A 20490-nucleotide genomic window follows, 5' to 3' on the forward strand; every position below is an offset into this window, starting at 1 on the left:
AGGTGTTACCTGGGGGCGGCAAGCTGTCAGCTGCATAGACCTGACAGCCCAGAGTCCCTATTAAATTAAATTACTCGCCCTCCCCCGCCCACCATTTTTACTTTCTAAGGGCTGGTGAGTCTAGAGAAGTGGAAACATTCACCCTCTGCTGTTGGGAAGAGAAAACAGGAAGGAAGCTAAGAGAAGAGATTGTGCCTACCCCCTCTCTAGAATCGTAAGGGTGTGTGTACGAGCGGTGACCATAAAGCTTTTGAAGCATGGCTGTAACACACCCCACCCATCATGTCACAATTCTGCACAGTGGCTTTTTTGAGGAGTGGGCAATAGTGAACCTCAAAGATTAAGGTTATTACACTAGAGTTGCAGTTGCAACTAACTTTTGTTTCAGAACAATTGTGGCACTCCTGTAATTATAAATCTGTTCCAAAGAGCATGAAACACAAGTCTAGAGCTGAGAGGCACTGCAGCTTTCAGGAACTTAAGATAAACAGACGGAAACCCTAAAGAATGCCAAGAAAAGTACTTTAAAAGCTGGCAATCAGAACATAGGCTATGGTGTGTCCTGATATGACTCTAGGGCATTTATGTTATCCTGAGACACATGTGGAAATGGCTGGAACGTGGATCTCCTCGGGAAGTTTCTTGTTGCAACATTCCAAGGTGAAGTAGTTTTTTATCTTTGTGACTTTACAGCTCTCTTTTTATTTTCAGCTTTTTACATTTCTAAAAGTTCAGCTGGAAAAAGTAGCTGTGCTTGTTGGTACTAGATTTTTCTCCTCAAAGATACAGGTATGCTGCCAAAAATCATAAACTGAAGAAAAAGTGAGTTCTATGAGTAAAGATCAACACCACACAGAAACACAACCTCTTAGTTTAAGACCATCAATGAAAAGCCGTGTGCCCAGCTGAAACCTGAGGGCATGCATTTGCCCAAGTTGGAAACTGGCCAGGACATGAGCCAATACGATATTTGGAGTGGCAGTAAAGGACTTGAAGCAAGTTGGGTTTCTCAGTCCCTGTTCATTCTTCAGCTTCATATTCCACAGATGGTCATATCTTCACACTCCCTGACCTTTCAGTGGTTCTCACTTCCACTTGGATTTATCTTATACACATCTATGATTGGGTAAATCTTCAGTAAAGGAATCTACCAGAATCTGCTAGAAACACAAAACAGAGAGTCAGATAGCTTCTGTTAGCAGCAGCCAGGGCAGAAATATTCTGCCCACCTCCCCAGAGAAGGGGAGGCAGTGTGCCCACAGCAGCTTTTAAGATATTCATAAACACCAGACAGGTTCTGATTAACCACAGTTGTGTCTTCCACTGGAGCGTAATGATTAGGTCCGTCCACCCTTTCTATGATTGCATGCTCCCTTCCAAACAAACCTCATCAGTCAGTTATTCTCCCATTAGACCTTTATCAAGCAGCATTTAAATGGCCACTTGAAATCAGCCACATTGAGTCTATTATTGGCATTTCCACTTCTGTTTCCAGTTCCGAGTTTTTCAAATTGATGAACCTCTGTTATTGTGTATATTTCTCCTTCTGTGACCTCCGAACCTTCAGCCAGTTCTGTTGTATTCACACATCTCTGTATTAACCTCTCCTGGTCTCTTCTCCCCAGGCTGAGGGCCCTGTTCTGACTTTCAGAGGGAGAGTCAGGGAGGTGCGAGCAGCACAGTGAGCATGATGAGAGGCTATTCAGCCCACGTACAAGTGCCTGAAGGCAGTGGAGCTGAAGCTGCTCTGGGCCCCAAAGCAAGGTGGGAGAGGACCCTGGCTCCACACCCCAGAAGGGGAAGAGCCAAGGGAAGAAGGGGTGGGCATTTAAGCCTCTGTGCTGCATTTAAGCCTCTGTGCTGCCAGTAGCTCAGTGCTGGCCACCACCTCCCCACTCCACTACCCTCACAGCCATGCACAGCCAGAGCAGTGGCACTTCAGAGGGGCCAGGAGCTCCAGCTGCTGCTGCTGCCAAAGGGGCAGCCACATCAGCCAGAACTCTGGGCCCCTTTGAAACACCAGGCCTGGGGGCAACTGTCCCCTTCCCTCCTGCCCAGCCGCTGTCCAGCCTGACTGAAGGCACGACTCAGCCAGCATGCCTCTGGGAGTAGTCAGTGGGCACTGCAAGGCCTTTCTGAAGGGTGAAGCATGTGCTCTCCCACAGGGCTTGGCCCTGATTCACTGGCCATTGTGGAAGGATCACAACTCTGGCTGCGCCTCCCTGTGATGCCAAGCACCACGCTCTGAGGAAGGTCACCCATTTAATGGGCAGCCTTGGATAAGGTCAGAAAATATTGCGACAAACAATGTTTGGCATTAAGCAGGTTTGCCTGTCTGAGTATTTAGGCCCTTCGGTGATGCAAGAACCCCCAAGGAGCCCTCTATTTACACAGCCCCAGCTGGGCCCTAATTATCTGCAGACATAATTGCCCCAGCTGATGGCTCTTTCAACCTCAGTCCCCTCTCAGGGCTGAGTTTAGCCCTTTTCCTGCCAGAGTGGGGCGACTGCCCCACTACCAGCACAAAGGAACTAGACAACAAGAAGTGAAGTGTACCTCTTCCAAGAGGAACTGTGAGGAGAGTACTTTATAGGTAGGCAGCAGGTAGCAGAATTTTGTTCAGAACACTGGGTGACCTTTACTGACCTTTATTTTTATAAGGAGCAGCAAGAATTCCAGTCTTCTCTCTTTGTCTCATCTAAAAGATTGCTCTTACAGTTGCAAGGGGCTTACGCATACCTTGCTAAGCCACTGGTTCAATATTAGCTTGCATAAAATACAGTAAAACCCCAATTCATGTGGAGGTTGGGTCCTGGGCAACATCCGTGTACTGCATATCAAATTTCACATAAATGGGGAGGGAGGTGGCAATCCCTGCAATTCCCCTGGCTGGGGAAGTGGGCAGCTGGTGCCTCTGCTCCAGCCAGTGGCTCCAGTTCCCCCTGCAGGCAGGTGGGGGCTGGATTAGTGGCAGGGTACGGCACCTCCTAATCCAGCCACCAGCCATGCGGAACAGCCATGGTGCCCCTGCTGCCACCCAGCCGGGGTATGAGATGACCCAAGACTGCTCAGGCAGTGGCAGTTCCAAACACAGTGCTGGAGCCCTGGGCAGCTCCAGCTGCGGTGTGGTTTGGTCTCAGGCAGCTCCAGCTGAGCCTGTCCCTCTCCGCCCCCGGTGTTGCAGCTCTAGACAGCTGTAAGGCAGGAGCTGCCTCTTAAGGAGCTCCAGAACCAGCTGGCAGCATGGGGGTAAGCAGCAAGGTGGGGTACAAGAAAGCAGGGTCCCCTGTGGACTCGACTCACATTAATATAAAAACACATAAGTCGAGTCCATGCAAAGTGAAGGTCTACTGTGATGTCCTACCTGATTTATCACCATCATGTTCTGCAGCACTTTCTGCATTCAGCTAAGCAGGACTGAGCCAGATGATCTGACTGAATCATGTATGTGACATCCTTCCAGTAAGGGCTTGAATCCCTCCTCCTACACTGCCCCTCTAGGCTCAGTGTTATGAGTCAGACTTCCCAGTGTCTGCAGTTGCACCACTGGACACATTTAATTCCAACAAAGGGCAAGTAGCACTACCATCCTCCTCTGGGGATCCCAATGAAGAGTATGAAGTTTGAACTCCAGCTAGGATTCCAGAGAAACCGCATCATAAGTGGCCCCTAAAAGATGCATCCAATCAACACCTCTGGTTCCATATTCCTCTGAAATATTGGATTTGAAGTCATCTTGAGTTCTCCAGGCAGATTTTAATGCCTTTGGGCATGTACAGCCAGGGTTCTGCTGGCAAGAATGGGTTGGACTAGAAGATTTGGGGTTTTTTTTATTAGTTTTAGCTGAAGGCTTGTTCTGGCAATTGGGCTAGCAAACTTTCTTTGAACCAGTTGCAGAATTAATTGAGAACGCCATTTAATGTTGCTAGCCACTCCTTAGGCACACCGTCTCTTAGAGTGGACCTGTTGTAAGTAGCAGGGTTCCAGGGCAACCAGCCAATCCAACTATTTAGGTTTTGGCCTGAAACCAGGGCAAAGGCTGTGAACTATTTCTGAGGGAGGAAGAGAGAGAGGTTAACTTGGTCCCACCTTGTGAAGTAAAATTGGAGGTGCGTGAGCTTGACCTTCTCCCTTAGAAAGATACAGAGTGGGGAAGGAGACAGGGGTTAAATCCTCATTGCCTTGGAAGGAAGAGGGGTCTAGTGCTTTTAATATATAGAGAGAGTTATATATATTAAATATATATATATATATGGTAGAGTTTACAGTCAGCTTGAAAAAGTAGTGAACATGTGGTAGCTATAAGTCTGGTTTTTTTCATTTTGTGGAGGTAAATATTAGGTCTGCTGTTCATTTCTCTTTTCTGGTTGATTTAGTGGTGCATTTTGCCCCTTCAATGTTTTGTTTCTGTGAATAGTCAATTTACATCTCTTTTGGTCAGTAAATCTACCACCTTCTGGTAGGTTACTTCCTAGGGTTGCCTCTGGGAGCCTCTAGTACTCTGTCTGTGGTACTTCACAAGGTGCACCTGCGGCTATTTTTCCCACTAAGACAGGCAAGTTTGCAACAGGATCCAGTGTGTTCTCCTGCATGAACCTCACGATACGTATTATTTTCATTCCTGACAATTAAACCGCATCTCTGGCAGATTCGCATGCACAAAACTTTGTCTTTTGCCATGTGAGAGACCAACTTTTGTAAAGTGCCTGGTATGTGTAGTCTAAATGTTAACAAAACTCAAAAGGCAAAAATTAAACTTATTTATTTATTCATCAAGAAAAGAACAGCCATGTTCATTTCTATTTGTAATTATTTCAACACCAAAAAAGAGAGCTGTTGCTGTAGATGAAATATTGTTGGGACAAGGCACCACAAAGCTGCATGGAAGTTTGACACAGACATTGTGAAAATTACTTCTGACATGGGGCATTCTTAGCAGTTTGGGAAGCTGCCAAGGACTTGCTCATATGCTGCATGTCCCCCACCAGGCTTTCCATCTGCCTGCCAATGGTTTGCAGCTCTTGGACCACATTGCGTATGTCCTCTCGGAATCCCCAAACTGCAATTTTTATCTCTTCCAAAGTGCCCATGGCTTCCTGGGTAGTGTCCATCTCAGGGGACCCTCCAGCAGCAGGTAGACTGGGGCTAGCCACAGGACCTGCATTCTGCACACGAAATGCTCCCCAACTCCTGCCAAAAATGCGGAGAGTTCTGCTCTCAAAACTCTTCACTCTACCAATGCCACGTCTTGAATTATCTGGAAGAAGATTCAGGATGCTAGTATTTTTACTCTCCTCTTCCTGAGGTCTATGGCAAGAAAAAGATTGTGTGACCCTGTCCTTGAGTTCAGTAAGGCAAACAGAAGAGGAGCGCTTGTGAGGTAATGATGAGCTGGAAAGTTCACAGGAAGGCTTAAGTTTAGGAGGAACTATGTTCTCTGGAATAACTGAATCGGGGGACGAGATGGAAAAGGTGGAAAACGAGGAAGTTGTTGCCATGGAGCTGGTCGAATCTAAAATGTATGTGAAAGAGAAACAACGAAAATTCTACAGTCTTTGCATAAAGTAATGTTAGTTGTAGCAAATTACAATAAAGAAGTGCATGAAGACCAGAATGAGCCCTGGGGTCCTTCTGTGCTGGCTGCTGGACACATATGACAGCCCTTGGCCTAAAAGGCTTGTGGGCTTAGCTATACTTATGTGAGAGCTGACAGTCTGCAAATCAGTGTTCCAGGGTTTGATTTAGTGCATCTAGTAGGACACGCTAAACAGAATTCTGAGAGTGTCCCCATCAACTCTAGTATGCCTCACAGTCACTTTGGGATGGTGCAGAAAATCAATGTCAGCTACGTTAACTCCAGCTATGCAATTCACAAAGCTGGAGCTGCATATCTACCATCGATTCTTCTCCTCTAGTGTAGACCTGGCCACAGCCAAAAGATGCAAACAGTAGAGCTGGTAGGCACACAAAAGGGTTTGCTTTGGAAAATTTGTATCTTTTGACAGATCATTTTCTTCTGCTTTAGCAATCAAAAACCCCAAACATTTCTGCCAAAAATCAAAAATGTTTTCATTATCCAATTAAATAAAAATATTTTGAGAAAAGTGGACACTTCCTGCACAGTTTTTGTTTCATCAAAAACCTAGTTTTTGATTGGAAAAAATTATGATGAGTTTTCAGCAAACCCTGACAAATAGACAATGGGTAGGGGAAGTGGATCTAAGAGATAAGCTAATAAACATGACAGAGTCATGGCCCATCTTTGTTCACTACATGAAGGCCTTTGAGTGGCTTAAGAAAAACAAACATTCAAACATTGTCTTTCGACAGACAGGACTTCCCCTGTCTGCTGTGCTTCTGGTCAGCCATTCTGTCGAGACAGCGGCCAGACAGTCCAGCTGCTCTCTGTTGACAGAGTGAATCAACACAGCAGTCTGCTTTCATATGTGGCTGTGGTCTGTCAACAGATGTTTTGTTGAAAGACATCTTCCACCAGTAAGTTCTGTCGACAGATTGCTCCAGTGTAGACATAGCTCAGGAATAAGGGCTTTAAGATAAAACACCACACTTTGCTAAGAACTGGCAACGCTGGCATTGGTATATATGCTTTCATGCTCAGTATAACTACTGTATCTCTTAGGTCACCACCACAACATTTGGAAATAAATGTCGTTTTCAATCAAATCACATCTGACTGTATATTGTGTCTTCTGAAGAAGTGAATTCTGGGGTGACCCTATATTTTGTGGGGCTTCAGCAATTCCTGTAGCCTATTTTTAGTATTTAGCAACTTGATAAGAGGTCATGGTGATTGATCCTAAGGGTGAAGGAGGAGGAATTTATTCAGCAGTTGGTTGAGTTTGTAGGATAGGGTGATTGTCACTGGAGAACCATGAAGCGTTCATCTTTTGGGGAGGAGAGGCACAGAAAGGAGCCGAGTTCATGGAGAAATGCTGACAGAGATGGGCGGCCAAAAGCCAGAGCCTCATAATGGCTGATCAAACATGTAGCAAATGTTCAGGAGCAGCCATGGGTGAAACATTTCCCATAATATCTATTCAGTTGCTTTGAGATTGATGTTTAGCAAATGTAAGCGTTACACAGGTCATTCAGACCCCATTCTGTACTCGACACAAGACCCAAACAGCTTTCACGCTTCTCTGATTTACAAGCCAAAAAGCACCTGTCACAACATCCAGCCTGGTAATAAAATTGTAGCAGACCACAATGGTCCAGTTCAAAGGTGGGACAATCACTTATTTCACAATTTGTAGGACAATTCTTGATTTTCACACATGACCCGAGCGCACAGAGCTTATAGGGCAACTAGAGTATAGGTCTGACATGTCTACAGCCTTACAATGACATTATGCTGAAGATTAAATCTTCAGGGCTACGTCTACACTAGCCCCAAACTTCAAAATGGCCACGCAAATGGCCGTTTCAAAGTTTACTAATGAGGCACTGAAATGCATATTCAGCGCTTCATTAGCATGCGGGCAGCCGCGGCGCTTCGAAATTGACGCGGCTCACGGCCGCCCATGAGCAGATGGGAATAAGGGGACTTCGAAGCAGGCGGGGTCCTTTTGAAAAGGAGCCCCTCAGGACGAGCCGCGCGGCGGCGAGCCGTGTCAATTTCGAAGCGCCGCGGCCGCCCGCATGCTGATGAAGCGCTGAATATGTATTTCAGCGCTTCATTAGTAAACTTCGAAATGGCCATGCAAAGTTTGGGGCTAGTGTAGACACGACCCAGATGAGCACAAGCAGTACACCTTGGGACACATGAGAAGGTAACTGTATGCCAACTTCACAATCATCCTCCCTCTCCTAGGGGCCAGGTGAGAACTTGTTTGGTCCTTGAAGTATCTTAGAGCAGCATCTAGGATGCTCTACATTACGTTTGTAATGCTCCCAGAGTTCATTACACTACATGAGGATCACCAGAGTGTCACCTGCTCCCCCCTTTAAGGCCTGAGAAGGAGACAGTTATGTAAAGCTAGCTGGAGGAATCCTCAGCTGCCTTTTTTTGAAAACCTCTGTCTTCATTATGCTGCCAGAATGCCAAAAAGGATCTTTATTATGGGTCATGACTTAAGGTGCCACTAAGCCTTGGGCTGTGCAGCAGGCTATAAAAGGCTATGCAAGTGCATAGCCACAGGAGCCTAGAAAGGAAAGAGGTAGGGGATAAGTGGCAATGTGAACAAGTCAAGAGCTGCTGTCAGTGGGAAGAGGACAAGGGAAGTCCTCTTGCCCCAGCCACTAGGCAGCCTGACCCCCAAGCCCCTCATCACCAGCCCCACCCCAGAGACCACACCCATAGCTAGAGCCCTCACTTCTCCCCCCACCCCACCCAATTCCCTGCCCTGGCCCTGAGCCCCATCTCACACACAGAACGCCTTGCCCTACCCCTGTGACACCTTACATCCCTACTGGTGCATGTAACAAAATTTATTCAGCACATGGCCATAAAAAATTAGAGGGAATATTGGCTACAACCTAGCACTCAGTCTTTTCTCTGTGACATTTTACTGATGCCAGATATCATTGCATCGCTGTGCTCTGATCCCCCCTCCTATGTGAAAAAGCAAATCTGATGCGATTATTTTATCCTGAAGGGTAAAAATAAAAAAGATGAAGTGACACAAATAACTATAGGCTCTGAAAGGAGACATTTTAACAGATTTTTGCCTTCAGGCTACTGATAATATTTTGATAATACCTACATACCACTATCTAAAATAGAAACATGTATATAATTGAAGAGCGCGAATCTCTGTGTACAATCAGAAAAAGTCCTGGGGTATCTGACAGACGAACAGATATTTTGGAGCATAAGCTTTCATGGGCAAAGACAAAGCGAGTCTAACCACGAAAGTTTATGCTCCAAAATATCTGTTAGTCTACAAGGTGTCACAGGACTTCTTGTTGTTTTTGAATAATATAATTGAAGATATACCTCTCTGGCTACGTCTACACGTGAAGCCAACATTGAAATAGCTTATTTCGATGTAGCAACATCGAAATAGGCTATTTCGATGAATAATGTCTACACGTCCTCCAGGGCTGGCAACGTTGACGTTCAACATTGACGTTGCGCAGCACCACATTGAAATAGGCACTGCGAGGGAACGTTTACACGCCAAAGTAGCACACATCAAAATAAGGGTGCCAGGCACAGCTGCAGACAGGGTCACAGGGCGGACTCAACAGCAAGCCGCTCCCTTAAAGGGCCCCTCCCAGACACAGTTGCACTAAACAACACGAGATCCACAGAGCCGACAACTGGTTGCAGACCCTGTGCCTGCAGCATGGATCCCCAGCTGCCGCAGCAGCAGCCAGAAGCCCTGGGCTAAGGGCTGCTGCCCACGGTGACCATAGAGCCCTGCAGGGGCTGGAGAGAGAGCATCTCTCAACCCCTCAGCTGATGGCCGCCATGGCGGACCCCGCTATTTCGAAGTTGCGGGACGCGCAACGACTACACGGTCCCTACTTCGAAGTTGAACGTTGAAGTAGGGCGCTATTCCTATCCCCTCACGGGGTTAGCAACTTCGACGTCTCGCCGCCTAACGTCGAAGTTAACTTCGAAATAGCGCCCAGCACGTATAGCCGTGACAGGCACTATTTCAAAGTTAGTGCCGCTACTTCGAAGTAGCATGCACGTATAGACACGGCTTCTGAGAGCCAGAAGGGACAGTGGGAGGTCATCTAGTACAGTCCTCTACCCTCTTGGTGGGACTAAGCACCTTCCCTGACATGATCTTCCCCAATCCCTAACTGGCCTCCACAAGGATTGAACTCATAAGCCTAGGTTTAGCAGACCAGTGCATGAACCACTGAGCTATCCCTCCTGGAAGATACACACTACCTCAGCTATCCCTCTTATACTTGGGTGTCTGACTGTGTCACCAAACAGCTCAGACTTTAAAGAAACAAAGCTCATTTTCTGACATGAAGAGATGCTCTATGTAATTGATGTTTCCATGAGTAACTGGCTTCGGAAAATACTTAGGCTCTCCTTGGTAGCATCAATTTCATTTCATTGGGCAGAAGTGACTCTTTACTGGAATAGAATTTCTTTATATAGAGATTCTGTCCTCTTCAAGGAGATCACTTTCACCTTAGGATGCAATCTATCTTGCTTTCCACACTCCCCAAAACAATTATATGCAGAGAATGCTAAAATTAATCTGATTCTGTGATTTAGACTGTTTATGTATTGCCAGGCAAGACTGAGTCCAGAGGGGTGAGCCAACCTTCACTTGCTAGGGACTCCAGCACTTGGCAAGCAGCACACACAGCCCCTAGGGTTGAAGAAAGAATACCATGCTGGAATAGCATGGGTGGACTCTGGAAGTCAAGAGGCCAGCCAGCCTCCTTAGTCAGAACAATAAGCTGGCGCAATATAGGGATGATGAGGTGAAGAGGGGAATAATGCTTAATGCAATTCACTTCAAGATATTGCCAAAGGATTGCATTTTTGTTTATATTTTCAAGACACAAGACTGATTCTTTGTGTACAACATTCTAGAAACCTAAGCAGGAAAGTCTAAGAAATGCCAATTTTAAACTTAAAAAACAGCTACTTTCCAAAGTAACTGTCTCTTTATCAGCAATGAGAAGCATTTCTTGACACGTGAACCTTCAGAACACAGCACTGACTAAAATGGAAGGAACAGCAAGAAGTCCTGTGGCACCTTATAGACTAACAGATACTTTGGAGCATAAGCTTTTGTGGGCAAAGACCAGCTTCATCAGATGCATGGGGGGCGGGTTTCCAGAAGGGTATTTAAAGAGTGGGGTCCCACTAAATGGGAGGGCCAGAGCTGACAAGGTCTATTCAATCAAGTTGCAAATGGCTGATTATCAGTAGTATGCATCAAAAGAGGAAAAAACAAGTCAGATCAGACAGTGGGGGATGGTCCATTGTCGGAATCTAATGTGGAGCTGTTAACATCCAGGGCAGAGAAGCTGCTTTTGTAAGGGGCCAGCCACTCCCAGTCTCTGTTTAATCCTTGGTTGATGGTGTCAAATTTGCAAATAAATTGCAGCGCAGAGATTTCTCTCTCCATTTGATTTTTGAAATGGCTTTGTTTGAGGACTGCTACTTTTAAATCTGTTATTGAATGTTCAGGGAGATTGAAGTGCTCTCCCGCAGGTTTCTGTACATTACCATTCCTGTTGTCTGATTTATGTCCATTTACTCTTTTACGTAGAATGGAGGGAGCTATTCCTTCTCTAATCCCATCTTCTCATTTAGTGGTTTCTTCTGATACCCAAAAACTCCCATGGGTGGGAACACAAGATTACTAACTCATGACATCTTCTGTTTGGAAAGAACTTCTCAGACAAGAAGAAACCAAAAGGGGTTTCATTTGTTTGTGTGTCACACATATGCTGTATGATACAAAAGTCACAGGATAAGTGAGCTCAGGAGACTAAGGATGGGATAAGGAACCTTTCATGCCTAAATCACTAATTTCAGATACATCCCAGATCATTAACAACTATCTGGTGTTTTTTCAATGGTTTAGGTCAGTGAGTTTGCGGTCTCTCTCCGGACCCTAGTAATGGTGTTGATACTACTAAACCCTCTTGCTGGCAGTCTCAGCAGAGAAACTCAGCAATGAAAAGGGCCATAGAGATAGAATGCCAGTATGGACAGGGTTGAGTAATGTAGGTGGGACTGGGGAAACTCTTGTTCTGACTATGCTGTATATGTTCTGTGATTAACTGGAGTATTTCAGACCCCAGCACTGATAATCCAGCATTATGCGCTAAATTCACTTAAATTACAGACAACTACATTACAGCTTTTTCAAAGACTCTGTCAAACAGATAGGCTTGTCACCACTTTCATTATGTTAGACTTATGTCTTGGCCTGGAGTACCTAATATTGAATATCAACATTTAAAGAAAAGATCGTACTTAATTTAACTTCTAGCTAATATTAATCTAACCTTTTAATTAGCTCTGAACATTTGGTGTTGCGTTCACTCTAAGCAACAACGAGGATGCCTGCAGCACGAGAGGAGCCTTTGCTAGCTTTTTTTTTCTTAATATCTTTTAAATTCTGAAAGGCGAACATCCCTAGCTGAGTGCTGTCACTACTGCATACATGTTTTGCAAGGGCTACAAAGCAGATGCGGACTGGGAGATGCAGTAACAAAGAAAGCAGAATGCAAATTAGACCCTTGTCTTTCATTAGAAGTGGCGTGCACAAACTCACCTGGGCTTGGGGAAAGATGGGAACTTGTGTTACATGTCTGCACGCTACCAGGTGTGGAGGAATTGAAGTTTAGTATGGTGGTTGTACTAGGTCCAGGGAATTGTTCAGAAGAAGCTGGGGATGGATTCAGAGTCTTCCTGTTTGCCACGCTGTTCCCCAAAGGATCAAAGACATTGAAGGTAGGAGAGAAGTAAAGAGTCTCCACAGAAGCTACACTGCTAGAGGGAAGAAAGTCTGACTTTGGGGTGTGCTGGCTGGGTGTGCCTGGCTTTTCTGGAACTGATGACCGAAGATCAAGCAAAGTTTCTGCAAAGTAGGGAGTGTTTTCTGAGTGCATCCTTGAAGGAGGAATAAGAGTGACTGTGGAAGCAGGACTTGTGCTGGTGCTGTCTGTTCTCCTGCCTCTGCCCCATTTTTGTGAAGTAGATAGGCTTCTCTGTGATGAGCAGGGTAAGACACCTGTAAGGTAAAAAGGGAAACTAATGTTACAGAAAAGGAGCTGCATCTTGGAGGGGAGAAATAATATTAAGATAGCCGCTAACTCTAAAATAACATTTTCCAGCAGTAGAGCCCAAAGTCCTTTACAAAGGAGGTAAATTATCCTCATTTTACATCTGGGAAACCTGAGGTACAGTGAGAGAAAGTGACTTACGCAAGGTTACCCAGCAGGCCAGAGCTCAGTCCCAGCCTACTGCTCTCCTCAGGCCCAGTCTAGTGCTCTAGTCCAGACACTTGGCCAGGCTGCCCAAATTAGTCACAGTGGTGACAACAATGCTTAGCACTTTCCAACTGACACATATTATAAAGGTGTGTGAGTTCAGTATCTTCATTTTCATGGAGAAGTTAATGGGTCCCAGGGGGATTAAGTGACTTTTCTGATTTTACACACACTGAGTCAGTGGCAGAGCTGGAACTCCCTGATGTTCATAAAGCCATTTATATAATTCAGAGAAAAGGACACTAATATAAAATTCTGATTATTACATCCCATTACAAATAACCATAAATTGCTAAGCCTGGACATTTTATGTATAATTAGAAAACTAAGAACCAAAACATAAAATGTAATCTTGACAATCTGGTGAGAGGATGGCTGTGTGACTCAGCAGTGGAATGCATGAGACAGGCAGATACTATTGAGATCCTTACAAAGTTAAGTTCTGTTATTTTAAAAACGGTTAATAACTATTAATTCAGCTAAAAACATGGCCTGTTTCACAGCAATTTTTCAAAGCCCCTGCTTTGTTATGCATTCAGCATGAGATCAGCAGTCCAGTGTCTGAAGACAAACTTTGAGACACCTGACTCCCTGAAAGCCTCCCCAAGACACCAGCAAAGATGGGGAGGGGAGAATTACAAACAGGTTCCTCCTTGGAGGAGCAGAGCTGACAACAATGCAGCATTGGCTCCAGGGCAGCCTTCAGACATCTAATGCCTAGAGCAGTGTTTCCGATTTTATTTAGCAACATATCCCTTTCAAATGCAGAAGGATTTTACAGAACCCCATTCCCAGACTCTGCTCCCCTTGGCCCCCCAAACCCATCCCCCATCCCCAGGCTTAACCCCTCTGAGGCCTAAACCTGCACCCTCCCATCACCATGATGACCCACCTCAGCCCCAAACTGGCCCCTCAGACTAACCCATCTGTGGCACTGTCTGGGGAGCCTACGCTGGGCAGCCACATGTGCCCAGGGGAAGGAAGGCTGGCGTGGAGGTGTTTGCTGGCAGGGGTGAGCGGAGCCACACCCACTGGAGGGACGTGGCCAACGGGGTAGCAAGATGAGTGAGGGGCTCTCTGCAGCTCCCTGCCCTGCCACCACTGAAATAATGGAACTAAACTCAGTTGGTTTAGCGGCCAGATCCAACCCCCGCTGCCCTGCCAGCCATTAAACCAATTAAATTTAGTTCTACTGTTTCAGCGGCGGCAGGGCAGGGAGACACGGAGGAGTCAGCAGCTGTTGTAATGGAATTTTCTCACAGGATCCTTATTTTCACTGGGCGGAACCCTGGGGTTCCACAGAACACCATTGGGGAAACACTGGCCTAAAGAAATTTTCAAAACTCATGTGGACTTCCATTTTCTACAGGCTGATGACGGGTGGGGGGAAGACGGATAAACATGTGCCTGCACACGTGCAAGCTATCTATCTAGAGAGAGCCTGCGTGGTGAAGTGGAGATCAGATGTTTGGTGAAAAGGGACCAAAAGCTATTTTGTCACATTTATAAACATAATGTTTCTGGTGTAGAAGTGAAGCTAAAATAATGCAATTAGACAAGGGCAATTGTATGTAGCAGAGGCAACTGGTGAAGAAAGACACGGGGGGCACTGGCCACGAGGCTCTGCCCTGTGCCACCTCTAGCCTGGGGGAGGGCCAGGAACATCCACCCTCTGCCCCAGACCCCACTTCTCCTTGACTTCCCCCCCCCACTGTATTTTTCTTACTATCTCCTTTAAGATCATCTCCCAGTGCAATTCAAAGACTGTTCTCTCTGAGCATTTGCCAGAAGGAGCTTGGGGAAAATTGCTTCAGGGGATCTTGAAATGCTCCCAGCAGTTGGAATATGGTTCTGCCCAGGGTGCTGGAACAGTTTTACAGGGGGACCCAGAGAGACACTGACCCACTGTAAACCCTCTATATATTAGAAACCACTTCATGCCAGAGAGTGCAGCAGCATCACCTGGACCCCTAGTTCCAGCGCCTATGGCTCTGAGTCACACATGATTCCCACATGCTACTGCCCCTCCCAGATATAAAGTGCTGTCCTGCTCATGTCTTCTTTATTGCTCTCTCTTGATGTTGCCACTTTCCTGTTACAGGTACAGACTACGTTACTCTTCTTGCACCACCACATGGTTTTGCTAGAGAGATCTAAATTTCCAGAGGCTAGTGCTGTGAACAATTTCCACGTTAGCCCATATGCATGCATTAGGGGTTTCAAAGCAGAGAGTCAGCAGGTGTGAAAGGAGATTTTTAAAAAGTCGAAATGTATCTCGCAGTATAAGAATACGTGAATGAAAGCATTCCTCTGCAAGTAATTAGGGTGCTCAGAGGAAATAGAGCTCTGAGATAATAGAAAGATCAGTACACTAACTGCCTGCTAAATTAAACTGTTGATACAGTGGGGAGATTGGAATCACTTTAATGTACTGATTCAATGGTAGATACCTTCTGCCTTTTAGCAAAGACGCTGTATGCTCTTGTTAAATGTTACATTTGAGAGATGGGTCTTTAATTGTTGGGGCAGGGGAAAGGGGTATGTGTTTGGGTGTGCGAGGTATGTTCATAAGTAAGAAGTGAGGAGGTATAGTTCTAATAATGGAAAGGTCTAAAATTTCTATGCCTTTCCCTGTATTTCTGAAAAAAATATAAAAAAGTTAGAGGTTCAGATGGCAGTGCCTTCTCAATACAAAAGCCTCTGCAGAAAACACATCTGGAAGTCATTTACTCATGTAATAATACATGCATTCCAGTTTTTATTACAGTGAAACACAGCATAAAGCTGAGAGTAATGGCAAGGAGCCATCCAAGAAGAGTGTGGAAGGTGCTCTTTCTTTTCCTCCCTCTGATTGTGATCTGTGACTCTCTGCTTTGGCATTGGGCTCCCAATTCTCCTGTTAGCTTTTCACTCCATTTACCTTTCTCCTGGTAACCTGTACACAAGCTTACTGAACCAGAACACACCCACAGATGATCTAATACTAGGAAATGCAGAATTCATTGTTCATTTTCAGTTGGCTCTCTTTGCCTTTGCTCTTTGAAGCACCCACTTGATTCAGTCCTCTGGTGGGGATGGGAAGCATAGGGTAGTTGAACGAGCACATATGTTCCTGGCCAAATTCTGCGACTTCTAACAGCACTCTGGGCTGGGGGATATAGGCACTACTACATTGAGCATTGCACTTTCTAACTTTTAGCTGCCTAGTGGAATTCATTACCCCACATTAGAGACTCAGGCTCCTTGTGCAACATATGGAGAGAGTAAGGCACCTAAAAATGGGATTCACAAAAGCCAGTAACCTGAGCAGGGAGCCACCTAAGCTCCCTAGCAGGAAATGCAAAAGAGCTACAGCCTATTCTCCATCACTCCAAAGGAGTTAGCTGCCTCCTTCTGGTCTGGGTTTAAGCAACTGTCTCTGCTTGGTATTCTCAGCTGTGAACCCTCTCCTGGAAATAGGCACCTAAGCTGTCCCCCTTTACAGCCAGTATCTCAGGGGCTAGCACACTCATCCAGAATGTGGGAGATCAGCGTTTAAACTCCCTTTCCACCTTATACGGTGCATGAACAGAGAAGCGTGCCCTGACCTCTAGGCTATATGGTACTTATGGGTGGGGTTCTCAGTCTCTCTCTGTTCCACTGGGTAGAGATAATTCACTGGCTGACAGCAAGAGTGGCTCTGCAGCCCAATGGTTAGAGCTCTGACTTGCAGGGCTGAAGTCATGCCAGAGCACCACTCTGGCTTCTTTCTCAGACTTCTACTACTTTCACTTTTGATTTACTGGCAGTGCATTCTGCCACTTCTTTAAGGTTCTGTCACAGTTCTCCTGGGAGGTAGGAGACCCAGTTCTAATCCTCATAGGCTTACCTGAACCTCTGAAAATTTGTGTGAAAGTGTCTGAGCTGTTTAATCCTCGGTTTTTTTTTTGTACTTTTCAAAACATTCCCAAAGTAAATAAAAACAGAACCCAGTATTTTCAATATGAGAAGTAGGAGCCCATTGCTAAAGCAGAGTGTCAAAGACCATAATGGCTATGTCTACACGACAGAGATCTTTCGAAAGAAGCCCTTCAAGAACACCTCTTCCAAAAGCACTTCTTTTGAAAGACTGCATCCATACACAAAAGAGGATCAAAACAGCGATCTGCTCTTTGAAAGAACAGGCCAGGGATCGAAAATGAAGACTGTTCTTTGGAAAGAAGGGCCCTGCAGAACATCTACAAATTTTCTTTCAAAAGAAGCTTTCGAAAGGGGGCACTGTTCTTGAAACGGGAAAGGAAGAGTGATTTCAAAAGAAGCTCCACAGTTTTTTGAATTACTTTCGAAAGAACACTTTTTAGCCGTGTCTACACATGCACGCAACTTCGAACTAGCGGCACTAACTTTGAAATAGCGCCCGTCACGGCTACACACGTTGGGTGCTATTTCGAAGTTAACTTCGACGTTAGGCGGCGAGACGTTGAAGTCGCTAACCCCATGAGGGGATAGGAATAGCACCCTACTTCAACGTTCAATGTCGAAGTAGGGACCATGTAGTCGTTGCGCGTCCCGCAACATCGAAATTGCCGGGTCCTCCATGGCGGCCATCAGCTGAGGGGTTGAGAGATGCTCTCTCCAGCCCCTCGGCTCAATGGTGGCCACATGGAGCGGCCCCTTAAAGGTCCCCTCCCCCTCCCTTCCTGTGCAGGAAGCTGAGGGAACATGCAGGCGGCAGCCCAGACACGCGGCCAGCCTGCACGTTCCTCAGCCACCCACCCAGCTGCGATGGCTGCCCGGCAGCCCCCCAGCGCCCCCAAGGGACCCCCCCAAGGGGAGCCAGGGCAGCCAGCCCAGCCAGAAGGGCAGCCAGGCTGGCAAGCGGCAGCAGGGCCCCTCCTGGACGGAGGCCGAGCTGCGGGACCTGCTGGGGCTCTGGAGCGAGGAGGAGGTGCTCCAGGTAATGGGGAGCAAGAGGCGGAACGCGGATGCGTTCGCTCGGCTGGCCGACGGCCTGGCTGCCCGGGGTCACCCTGCCCGCACTCCTGATCACGTCAGGAGTAAGGTAAGGAGCTGCAGCAGGGTTACTCCCGGGCCTGGGATGTGGCCAGCCAATCTGGGGCCGCCCCCGTCACTTGCCCCTTTTACAGGGAGCTCAGGGACATCCTGGGCCCCCGGCACACCTCCTCCCCTCCGGCCACCCTTGATACCTCGGCCGACGAGCCCCAGCAGGCCCTGCAGCCGGAGTCCGCCCTGGAGGTAAGCCCCGCACCCCGGGGGCCCCCCCCGGAGCCCACCCCCGGGACATCGCGGCAGGAGGAGGGAGGGGGGGGCTCCTCCTCTGCAGAATCCGGGCTGCAGATCCTCCTCCTGCCATCCCGGAGCAGCAGCCGGGCCTCCGCCCCCCGGGGATCTCCAGACCGTGGGAGCGGACCGACAGGTAGGTACCCCCCTCTGGTGTACACCCCTGGGCTTGAGGGGCGGGGGGTAATAGATATGTGTCCAGGGCCCCCCACATGCTCACATGGCCATGGCCCCAAGGACAGCAGGGCCATGGCCCTCACAGCAGTGCATCAGCCCCTGCCCCCCCCCACCCCGCACAACAGTGCCATGCCCCATCCCCGGGCCAGGGGGGAGCGGAACCTCAAGGGGCCCCCGGGAGGAGGGGGTGGGACACCCCGCAGCAGCAGCAGCAGCAACAGCAGCAGCAGCAGCATGTGATGGAGTGGGGGGAGTGCAAAAGGGAGACTCAGGCTACATATGAGCAACAAGAGCCGAATAGCTCCCAGGGGCAAAGGAGGATCCTGGGGCTACAGCTGGCAGGTGACACCTCTGCCCTGAACAAAGAGGAGGGAGGAACCGAGCTGGCTTTGAATAGGGGGCGGAGGGCGGGGGCCACAGGTAGAGGCTAGGGGAAGGGAGAGCTGGAAGGCAGCCAGCCTGAGGAGGGGGAAAGCTGCATCCCAGAGGGGCCCCCCTTGGGGTCTTCTCCCCACGACGGGTTGGAAGGACTGTGTCTTCCGACAGCTGGTGCTGTCACTCCTGGGAGAAACTGGGCATCTGTGGCCTAAGAAACCTCTCCTGCTGTCAGACCCTGCGGGGTGAAGTGAGAGTCGCTCCCACCAGGGGACGGGGTGCAGGGCAGGGGGACCCCTGAACCCCATCCATCACAGCAGCATCTCCCGGGGACGGGGATGGGGAACCTGCAGCACAGGGCTGGGGGGACAAAGGCCATGGCTTGGGGCCCACACTAACGCCTGTCTCCATTCTTCTTCCCCCCCTCCTCTCCTGTGTCCCGCACCTGCACCATCAGAAGGACCAGAAGAGAGCGCCGGCGAGGCATCAGTGGTCCCGGAGAGCCCTCCGGGACCATCGCTCCAGGCCAGCCCCTCGGCCGAGGACCAACCAGCCCCACAGCGGGCTAGACAGCGGACCCCGCACCACCACCAGCCGACAGCGACGGACCCCCAGCTGCTGGCCATCCACCGACGGCAGCTGGAGGTCGCGGAGCAGCACCTGCAGCTGCAGGAGCGGGCGCTGGCCTGGCGCCAAGAGGCATGGGGGGCCTACATGGAGACTTTCAACCGCCTGGTGGACTACCTGGCCCCCCACGCTGCGCCGGCCGCCGCAGCGCCCGCCGTGCCTGCTCCACCAGCCGCACCACCAGCTGCTCCGCCCGTCGCCGTCCCGTCCGCCGTCGCCCCGCCACCCACTGCCGAGGGCCGGAGCGCCGAGGGACTCCTGGAGCCAGCTGAGACTTGCCGGGCATATCTTCCGGTCCGGCCCACCCCCAGCCAGCCCAGGACAGGGCTGCGGCCGCAGCGGGGCTCCCAGCCGCCCACGCCCAGTGCCGGACTGTAGGGGCGAGGGGCCCGGGACATGGCCCCCCCCCTTATATATAGTTTTAACTTATTTGTTTGTGGCCCCCGTTTGCCCCGTCCCCCCCATGTAAATAGTTCTCCCCTTTATCCTCCCTGGTTTTCTTTTTATTAATGAGGACACTTGTTTGTGACGATTGTTTTATTTGTACATCTGACTTTGTTTCCACATGTTGTATACAGTTTGTTCTTGTTTTATATATTTATAGTTAAAAAAAAAAGTTCTCAAAGAAAAAGAAGTTTAAGTTCAGCCACAAGTGCGTGCTGTCATTTGTCCAGGAAAAGTGGGAGGGGGGTGCGGTTGGGTGCTCCATGGTGTGGGCGTTGTGGCAGGAGTGTGGTGGAGGAAGGGGTGGGCAGTGGGAGACCTGGGCAGAGTTCACCCCGCGGCCTCTTCATCGAAGTGGGCCCGCACGGCCTCCCGGACCCGGGTCCCTTCGGGGTCCACCTGCCGACTGGGGGCAGCAGGTGGCTGGACGTCGGCCCTGCCGGCCTCCACAGCCCAGCCCTGGAAAAAGGTCTCCCCCTTGCTCTCCACCAAATTGTGCAGGGCGCAGCAGGCACCCACAATCAGGGGGATGTTGTTGGGGCCTGCATCCAGGTGGGTCAGGAGAGATCTCCAGCGTCCCTTCAGGCGGCCAAATGAGCACTCCACCACCTGGCGCGCGTGGTTCAGGAGCTCGTTGAAGCG

The 20490-nt window shown here is 48.6% G+C and overlaps 1 protein-coding gene across 1 annotated transcript in view; it reads right to left on the reverse strand.

Annotated features, from left to right (window-relative positions):
• Positions 1 to 4840: 4840 nt before the first annotated feature.
• The window catches only part of ENTHD1 (ENTH domain containing 1), a 54250-nt gene continuing 38600 nt past the window's right edge, over positions 4841 to 20490 (reverse strand). Inside the window, 2 exon segments of the mRNA XM_074983912.1 lie at positions 4841 to 5512; positions 12228 to 12677. Coding sequence (XP_074840013.1) covers positions 4911 to 5512; positions 12228 to 12677 — 1052 coding nt within the window. The 3' untranslated portion in view covers positions 4841 to 4910.

The sequence above is a fragment of the Carettochelys insculpta genome, chromosome 1 (assembly GCF_033958435.1).
Source record: "Carettochelys insculpta isolate YL-2023 chromosome 1, ASM3395843v1, whole genome shotgun sequence".
NCBI classification, from domain to species: domain Eukaryota; kingdom Metazoa; phylum Chordata; order Testudines; family Carettochelyidae; genus Carettochelys; species Carettochelys insculpta.